This window comes from Penaeus vannamei, chromosome 21 (genome assembly GCF_042767895.1).
Source record: "Penaeus vannamei isolate JL-2024 chromosome 21, ASM4276789v1, whole genome shotgun sequence".
Taxonomy (NCBI): Eukaryota; Metazoa; Arthropoda; class Malacostraca; order Decapoda; family Penaeidae; genus Penaeus; species Penaeus vannamei.
Genome location: NC_091569.1, coordinates 41,319,118 through 41,328,965, shown reverse-complemented (window position 1 = coordinate 41,328,965; position 9,848 = coordinate 41,319,118). Strand labels below are relative to the sequence as shown.

The window sequence follows — 9,848 nt, the reverse complement described above, 5'->3', positions numbered from 1 at the left end:
AGACAAAAAAGGATTTTTGTCTTTCTCTCTTTCTCTCTGTCTCTCTCTCTCTCTCTCTCTCTTTCTCTCTCTCTCTCTCTCTCTCTCTCTCTCTCTCTCTCTCTCTCTCTCTCTCTCTTTCTCTATATTTATCTCTCTATCTATATATTTGTCTGTCTGTCTGCCTATCTATCTGTCTGTCTGTGCATTATCTATCTGTTTGTCTAGCTATTTATCTGTCTGTCTATCTACCTATCTTTCTATCTTTCTGCCTACCTATCTATCTACCTGCATATCCACTTATATACCTTTCTACGTATCTATCTAGCTATCTATCACTACCTCTGCCCGTCCATCTATCTGTCTCTATGTCTTTCTATCCATCTATTCCTTTCATCGTAGTTTCTTCTCTCGTGTTTTCTCTATTCCATCTTTCATTTTCATTTAAATTTTTCTCTTTTTTTTCCTCTTCTTCCTTTTTCTTCATTTTCCTTATTTCCGATAAATTGTTGTGTCTCTCCTTATTCCTTTTTTGCTCGATATTCTCCTGTGTTTGTTTGTTACTTCCCTTTTCTCTTTCTCTCTCTCCTAAGTCCTTTTTTGTTCGATATTCTTCTGTTTGCTTGTCTCTCTCTCTCTACTATTTCTTTTTTTGTTCGATATTCTTCTATTTGTCTATTACTTCCTTTTTCTCTTTCTCTCTCTCCTAAGTCCTTTTTTGTTCGATATTCTTCTATTTGTCATTTACTTCCCTTTTCTCTTTCTCTCCCAAGTCCTTTTTTGTTCGATATTCTTCTATTTGTTTGTTACTTCCCTTTTCTCTTTCTCTCTCTCTTTAGTCACTTTTTTCGATATTCTTCTGTTGGTTTGCTACTTTATTGCCCCAAATAATTTCTTGGATTAAGGCTTGCATGATGAGCAACATACTTGGTCTGTCACGCCATCATTGTTTTATGTACTTTATTGCCATATATTAATATTGATTTATTTGTTTGGTCGCTTTTGTTGTATTACTGTTACATTACTTGTGTTATTGTATTAATTCTGTTGTTTTTTTCTTTTTTCTCTTTCTTTTTTTTCTTTCTTTCTTTTTTTTATATTTTCTTTTTTTCTTGTTTACTTTTTCTTTTGTTTGCTTTTTTCATTTTTTCTTCTCTCTTTTGGTCATGCTTTCTTTCTTTTTCTTTTTTCGTATTGTCACACTTTCGATATAATCTCAATTATGTTGTTGATGATCAATTTCACTCTTATTGTAGTATTTATCATTTATTGTTTACAAAAGATGAGAGAGAAAAAAACAAAAAAAACAAGAAACATTAACACATATGAGGAAGAGGAAAAGAGAGAGAAAAGAAAAGTCAATATAATAGATAAGAGAGAGAGGTATTAAGGAATAATCTGATAAATTACTCTTGTCCCAATCTTTTACCTCTTTTTATAAAAACTCTCCCTCCTTAAACTTAGCTCCCCCCCCCCATTTCCACCCTCCAACCCACCCCATTTCCCACCCCCACCCCTAGAGTTAACCCTCCCTATCCTTACCCCCACCCCAGCCCCCACTCTCATCCTCTCACCCCAGCCCCCTCACCACCCCCACCCCCTCTAGCTTCTCACTCCCCTATCTCAACCCCCTTCTCTTCCCCACCTCCAATTCCCTTGAATTCACTCCTCCCCACCCATCATCACCCCCACCCCCACCCCCTCGAGTTCACCTCCCTTCCCCTCTCCTCTAGCTCCTCCCCTAACTCACCCCCCACCCTTCCGAATTCACCCCCACCCATTATCACTTCGCCCACCTCCAGATCCCTCTCACTCCCTTCCCATCCCCCACCCTTCGATGCTCCTCACTCCCCTCACCCTTCTCCTTAGCCCTCCCACCCTACCCCTATCCTCACTAGCCCCCTTATTCCCAACCCCACCCCAACCTCCTCTCCCACTCCTCACCCTCTCCCACCCCCACCCCTCTCCCTCAGCCACTTCACCTCACCCCTATCCTCACCCCTTCCCCCCTCACCCTCACCCCTCACCTTCCCCGCCCCTCACCCCTCCCCCCTAGCGTTTTTTTTTTTTTTTTTTTTTTTTTTTTTAGAATAATTCCCATAAATCGCGCCAGAGAGAGACGATTCGAAGGAAAATGCAAATGGCGCCGAGATCCCGTTCCGTCGCGGCGCCGAATCACGTGTCCGGATGGCGAGGAAGCGACGCAGAGGAGGAGGAGGAGGAGGAGGAGGAGGAGAGAGTGGATAAAGGAGGGTGGATGGGAGAGAGGAGAGGGAAAGTGGATTAAAGGGGATGGATGGGATGGTGGATAAAGGAGGGTGGATGGGAGAGAGAAGAGGGAAAGCGGATAAAGGAGGGTGGATGGGAGAGAGAAGAGAGGGAAGGTGGATAAAGGAGGGTGGATGGGAGAGAGAAGAGAGGGAAAGTGGATAAAGGAGGTGGATGGGAGAGAGAAGAGAGGGAAAGTGGTGCTTAAAGGGAGGTGGATGGGAGAGAGAAGAGAGAAAAGGGATTAAAGGAGAGTGGATGTGAGAGAAAAGAGAGGGAAAAGGGATTAAAGGAGGAGTGATGGGAGAGAGGAGAGAGGGAAAACGTGGATAAAGGGAGGGTGGATGGGAGAGAAAGGAGAGGGGAAGCAAGGGATAAAGAAAGGGACGCAGAGGAGGAGAGAGAGGAGAGAGGGAAAGTGGATAAGGGAGGGTGGATGGGAGAGAAAGGAGAGAGGGAAGTAAAGGGAAGAAAGGAGGCAGTGGATGGGAGAGAGGAGAGAGGAAAAAGTGGATTAAAGGAGGGTAGATGGGAGAGAGGAGAGAGGGAAAGGGGATTAAAGGAGGGTGGATGGGAGAGAGAAGAGAGGGAAAAGTGGATTAAAGGAGGGTGGATGGGAGAGAAAGGAGAGGGTAAGTAAGGCATTAAAGAAGATGGATGGCGACGCAGAGGAGAGAGGGAAAGTGGATAAAGGAGGGTGGATGGGCAGAGGGAAGAGAGGATAAAGGATGAAGGAGATGGATGGGAGAGAGGAGAGAGGGAAAAGTGGATTAAAGGGAGGGTGGATGGGAGAGAGAAGAGAGGGAAAAGGGATTAAAGGAGGTTGGATGGGAGAGAGTGGAGAGAGGGAAAAGGATATTAACGGAGGGTGAATTCCCGAGGAAAGGAGAGGGAAGGTGGATAAAGGAGGGGTGGATGGGAGAGGAGGAGAGAGGGAAAAAGTGGATAAGGGAGGGTGGATGGGAGAGAGAGTAGAGAGGGAAAAGGGATTAAAGGAGGTGGATGGGAGAGAGAAGAGAGGGAAAGTGGATTAAAGGAGGGTGGATGAGAGAGAAAGTGAGAGAGGGGAAGTAAATAAAGAAGGGTGGATGGCGACGCAGAGAAGACGAGGGAAAGTGGATAAAGGAGGAGGATGGGAGAGAGAAGAGAGGGGAAGGTGGATTAAAGGAGGGTAGATGGGAGAGAGAAGAGAGGGGAAAAGTGGGGATTAAAGGGAGGTTGATGGGAGAGAGGAGAGAGGGAAATGCGGATTAAGGGAGGGTGGATGGGAGAGAAAGGAGAGGGGAAGTAAATAAAGAAAGCGACGCAGAGGACGAGGAGGAGGAGGAGGAGAGGGAAGGTGGATAAAGGAGGGTGGAGTGGGAGAGAGAGAGAGGGAAAGTGGATAAAGGAGGTAGATGGAAGGGAGAGAGAAAGGAGGGAATAAGTGATTGGGGGAGAGTGGATGAGAATGAGGGAGAGGGAAACTAATAATGGGGTGGATAAGGCGAGGAAGTGGACGACACGGGAGAGAGGAGAAGAGAGGGAAAGGGATTTAAGGAGGTGGATGGGAGAGAGAAGAGAGGGAAAAAGTGACTAAATGAGGTGGAGGTGGATGGGAATGGAAGAGAGAAGAGAGGGAAAAGAGATTAAAGGCGGTGGATGGGAGAGAAAAGAGAGAGGGAAAGGGAACGAAGGAGATGGGTGGGAGAGAGAAGAGAGGGATAGTGGGATAAAGGAGGGTGGATGGGAGAGAGGAGAGAGAGGAAAAGGGATTAAAGGAGATGGAATGGGAGAGAGGGAGAGAGGGAAAGCGGATAAAGGAGGTGGATGGGAGAGTGGAGAGAGAGAAAGAGAATAAAGGAGGTGGATAGATGGGGAAAGAAGAGTGAAGAAAAGGAAAATTAATAAAAGATAGACGGATAGACGGAAAAATGAATATTTCAACGGACAGAGAGTAAACAAAGAGAAACAAAAGACATATACAAATACAGATGAAGAGAAAGAAGGAAAAAGATAAACAAGAGAGAAAGGGAAGGATGGAAATCTCTAGAATACAAAGCCGAGTATATACGGATAGGATCAGAGGAAGAAGAGGGGGAGGTGATAAACGAGAAAGAACAAAGGAAAGAAAAAGGAAAACAAGAGAGTTGCGAAAAGGGGGGAAATAAAGATAGAAAAAGAAGAGAATAAATGTGATATAAGCGAAGGAAGGACGAAGTAAAATGGAAGAGAAATTAATGGAAATGAGAAGAGACGAAAGAAAAGGAGATTAAGGCAGAAAGAGGAAGAAAAAAGGAGGAGGATGAAAGCGAGAAGAAGAGGAAGAAAGGAAGTGACGAAAGCAAGGAAGAGGGAAAAAATGCGATAAAAAGCGAAAGACGATAAAAAAGCGAGAAGATGAAGAAAGAAACAAACCCAAAACGAAAATGAAGACAGGAATTAAGAAGAAATTGATAATCTTGATGTCTACAAGAACAGGAAAAGCTAAAATAGAAAAAAGAAAATTAACAATACTTCCGAAAATTTGCGATGCTAATGCAGAGCGGAGAAAAAGGCAAGATATATCGCGAAAGCAGGAAACAGTGAAAAAATAGAAAAACAGGAAAAGATACAGAGAGATTCCGGCAAAAGGAAAAATAAAGAGACAGAGACGATGGAAAAAAGGAAGAGAGAAGGAGATAGATTGATACATTATCTACGAATGACGTAGAGAAAAAAGAACCAGCAGAAACGAAGGATGAGAAAGAGAAGGAGAGAAAAGGGGATAGACGCAAATAAAGAAAATAAAGGAAATAAAAGAAAAAAAAAGATAGACAATGAATGAGATAATAATGGTGAAAAAAGAAATAAAAAATATAGAGACAGTGATAGTCATGGTAGTTCTGATAATTGTTCTAATAAAGTAGTAAAAGAACTGAATTCATTATAAGCCGATAAACGTTTCTTCTAAAAAATAATAATAATAATGATATTAGTAAGATTAATAATTAACTTTGTATGTTTTTTCTCTCTCCGTGTCCCACTTTTATGCAATTTTCTTAAATGATTTTTTTATCCTTTCTGTGACCTAACTGATCCACTAGAATGCTTATATGACAGAGCTATGCATACTTTCTGATCTATCATTTCATCATCATCATCATTATTATTATTACTATTATTATTGCTTTTCTTTCTTTCTTTCTTTCTTTCTTTCTGGCTTTCTTTCTTCCTTTTTTTTTTTTTTTTTTTTTTTTGCTATATTATTACGTATTTTTTTCCTACATTAATTTGATCAACCTAACCTCCATATATATATATATATATATATATATATATATATATATATATATATATATATATATATATATATATATAGAAAGAGAGAGAGAGAGAGAGAGAGAGAGGGAGAGAGAGAGAGAGAGAGAGAGAGAGAGAGAGAGAGAGAGAGAGAGAGAGAGAGAGAGAGAGAGAGAGAGAGAGAGAGAGAGAGAGAGAGAGAGGGAGAGAGAGAGATTTTTTTTTCTTTTTTTTTTTTTTTACGACCGTGATTTTTTTCCTTCTGTCTATTCTCATCATTACTTGTTATTAGTTTCGTTAGTATCACCATTTCTATCGTACTTATTTTCATTATAATCCTCTTCATCGGAATCATCACACCATCATCATTAAGAGCGGTATTTTTACGAAAGGTGGTGTTATTTTTACCTTTATTGATAATACTGTTGATATCGAGAAATTTGGTATGGTTATCATAATGGGAATCATTAACAGTATTTTTGTTGTTTTCTGAATATTTGTCATTATTGTTACTATTATCTGCATTATTATCATCATACTTACTATTTTGATATTATTATCATCATTATCGTCGTTATCCTTATGATAATTATTGTTATCATCATTGTTATTGTTGTCATCATTATTCTCAGTATCATTCTCACTACCATTATCTACCATTATAAATATTACGACCATTATAAATATTACGACCACTATTACCATGGTTATCCTATGCTTACCACCATAGATACCATAATCCTTCTCATCATCATTATCATCACCTTTATCCATATTTCCATTTTTATCACCATTATCCCTTCTTCCTCTCTTTCGCTAATCTAGGCGGACCTAATTATTCTTTGTCTGTCCCCAAAGTATGTTAATTTCCCTTACGGCAGAAGGAGAAAATTATCTTTTTTTTTATTCCTTTTTTCTCTTCTTTCTTTTCTCGCTCACGCTTCCGGTTTTGTGTCTTGTTTGTCTTCTTATTTAATCTTATCTTTTATTTTATTTGTGTGTGTGTTCGTTTGTTCTTCTTGGTTTGGTTTACATGTGCGTTGTAAAAAAAAGAAAAAAAAAAAAAAAAAGATGCAGCGTGTTTTCTCTGGTCTAAATGTGATTGTTTTTTGTTTTTTTGTTTGTTTGTTTTTGTTCTCTCTGCCATCTCCCCCTTTCTCTCTTTTTCTTTCTTTCCGTTGTTGTTTTGTTCCTTTTGTTCATTTGGTTTGGTTTTCATGAGCGATTAAAAAGATGTTTGTTTTTGTTTCGTGTTTCCCCTGCTCTGATTTTTTTTTCTTTTTTTCTTTTTTTTCTCTATCTCCCTCTTTTTCCCTTTTTCGGCCTTAATTTTGTTCGTGTTGCTCCGTCTCCTTTATCACTACGCGACCATCTAACTCCCCTATCCCCCCCACCCCCGTCCCACCCCGTCCCTCCAACACCCCCAACACCTAAAAAAAAAAAAATCCAAAAAACCCATTCCCATTTTTATCAACATTTCCACCCACACGAAAAAACATTCTAAAAAAATATATATATATTAACATTTCTACCCACACGAAAAAATATATTCTAAAAAAAAATATATATTAACATTTCTACCCACACGAAAAAAACATTCTAAAAAAAAAAAAAAATTAACATTTCTACCCACACGAAAAAAAACATTCTAAAAAAATCTAACCCACCTCTCTCTCTCTCTCTCTCGCCACACAGACACCACTTCCCCCTCACGCCCACGCCGGAGGACCGAGGCCACCCGCCCTTGGTCCTGGCGAAGTGGGCGCCCGTGGGGTCCGGCCTCGTCATGGTGAACGAGCGGTACGACATCTTGTACAAGCGAACGGTCACTTCCAACGACGTTCACCGGATCACGGACACGGGCCGCCCCGGAATCGTGTACAACGGCGTCCCCGATTGGGTCTATGAAGGTGAGTGTCGAGGGGTGGGGGTGGGGGGGGGGGGAGGGGAGGGGAGATGGGGAAATAGGGAGGAGAAGGAGAGGGGAGGGGAAAGGGGGAAATAGGGAGGAGAAGGAGAGGGGAAATGGGAAGGAAATAGGAAAGGAGTGGGGATGGGGAGGAGAAGGAGAGGGGAAATGGGAAGGAAATAGGGAGGAGAGGGGAGAGGGGGAAATAGGGAAGGGAGTGGGGAGGGGGAATGGGGAAATAGGGAGGAGAAGGAGAGGGGAAATGGGAAGGAAATAGGGAAGGAGTGGGGAGGGGAAATAGGGAGGAGAAGGAGAGGGGAAATGGGAAGGAAATAGGGAAGGAGTGGGGAGGGGAGGGGAAGGAGAGGAGTGGGAAGGAAATAGGGGGAAGGAGTGGGGATGGGGAGGGAAGGAGAGGGGTGGGAAGGGGAGGAGAGGCAGAGGGGAATTGGGGGGAGGGGAAAAGGGAAGGAAAGGGGAAAGGGGGAGGGAGAGAGGAAATGGGAAAGGGCGAGGGAGAAGGGAAATGGGGAAAGGGATGGGGAGGGGGAGGGGAAAGGGATAGGGGTGAGGAGGGGAAGGAGGGGGGCAAGGAGATAGGGATAGGGAGGGGATAGGGACAAGGGGAAGGGGGGATGAAGAAGGGAGAAGGAGAATGACAAGGGGAGGGTAGGAGGGAGATAAGAGGTAGAGAGGCTTGGAGGGGGAGAGAGGTAGAGGGGGGAGGTAGAAGGGGGGAGGGGGAGAGGAATAGAGGGGGTGGGAGGGGGCAAAGTGGGGGGAGAAAGTAGGAGGAGGGATGTTTGAAGGAAACGAAGGGAAGGGGAAGGGGAAGGGAAGAGAAGAGAAGGATAAGGAAATAGATAAGAGAAATGAGTTTTACGTTAGAAAGGAAGTGAAAATGGGAGATAAGGATTGAAGAGGAGGAGAAGGAGGAATTGGAGGATAGTAAGGAAGTGGGCGAAGCAAAAGGGGAAGAGAAGAGAGGGAAATAGAAGGATGAACTGAATAAAGGAAGGATGGAGATGAGAGAAACGAAGTAAAGAAAAGAGAAGAAAAAAACAATAGAAGAGAAGGCCGAAGCAGAGATAGAAGAGAATGAGAAGAAGGAAGATGAGAAGAAAGGGGGACTAGAAGAGAATAAGAAGAAAACGAATGAAATCGGGAAAAGAAACGAAAGAAGAGGATGATAATTCGAGAACGTAAAAACAGAAGACAGAAGAAAAGGGGGGAAGCAAAGTGGAGGCAAAATGCCAAGAAAAAAAAAGAAAAAAAAAAAGAATTTTCAAAAATGTATGATATGGCGAAAAAAGGAACAGGGTAATCAAAACTTATGTAATTTACTAGTCTGATTACTTTTAGTATTAACTTTTCCGATTTTTTTTCTTCTTTTTCTTCTTATCTTTCTTCTTCTTCTCCTTCTTCTTCTTCTTCTTCTTCTTCTTCTTCTTCTTCTTCTTCTTCTTCTTCTTCTTCTTCTTCTTTTTGCTTTTTTTAATCTATTACCATTATCCATTTTCGACATAAATATTAAAATCATGATGCTTGTGGTTATATAGTTATATAGTTATCTTTTATTTCACCTTTTTATTATCATTATCATTGTTGGTTTTCTCTCGGGTGGGGGGGGGAGGGAGGAGGTACCTACATCATTTCAATACCCTTTTCATTTTTTCTTCCTTTCACTTATTCTTTTATTTTATGACATATTGCTTCCTTTTTGTATTACGTTTTGTCTTTTTTTTAGATGGGAGGAAGGGAGAGAGAGAGAGAAAGAGAGAGAGAGAGGCAGACAGACAGACAGACAGAGAGAGAGAGAGAGAGAGAGAGAGAGAGAGAGAGAGAGAGAGAGAGAGAGAGAGAGAGAGAGAGAGAGAGAGAGAGAGAGAGAGAGAGAGAGAGAGAGAGAGAGAGAGAGTAATTTGTGTGTGTGTGTAAACGAGTATATATTGAATTATCCGCGAGATAGTCAGGAGTCACTGAGTAGTATTTTTACATGTTTACTCGTGAGTGAGTAAGCGCTGAGCACCAAAAATAGTAATTAAAAGACGTAAATATGAAAAAGAGATTGAGGCAAAAGTTTCTGAAAAGGCCGCCCCCCCTCCCCTCCCTCCTTCTCTCCACCCCCCCCCCCCTCTTCCTCCCTACCCTTCCTTTCTCTCCATCCTTCCGTTTCCCTTAATTACCTATCCTTCCTTCCTCCTTTCTTTTGTCTCCTAAACCCTTTCTCCTCTCCATCCTTCCACCTTCTGTCTCCCTTTTTTATTTCCATCTCGCTACTCCTTCCTTCCTCACTCCTCTCTCTCTCTCTCTCTCTCTCTCTCTCTCTCTCTCTCTCTCTCTCTCTCTCTCTCTCTCTCTCTCTCTCTCTCTCTCTCTCTCTCTCTCTCTCTCTCTCTCTCTCTCTCTCTCTCTCTCTCTCTCTCTCTCT

At 42.1% G+C, this 9,848-nt stretch overlaps 1 protein-coding gene across 1 annotated transcript in view; it reads left to right on the top strand.

Moving 5' to 3' along the window:
- Dpp10 (Dipeptidyl peptidase 10) overlaps positions 1–9,848 on the top strand; it is a gene marked incomplete in the record, with an annotated part of 101,322 nt that overhangs the window by 54,405 nt on the left and 37,069 nt on the right. Inside the window, 1 exon segment of the mRNA XM_070136178.1 lies at positions 7,204–7,418. Coding sequence (XP_069992279.1) covers positions 7,204–7,418 — 215 coding nt within the window.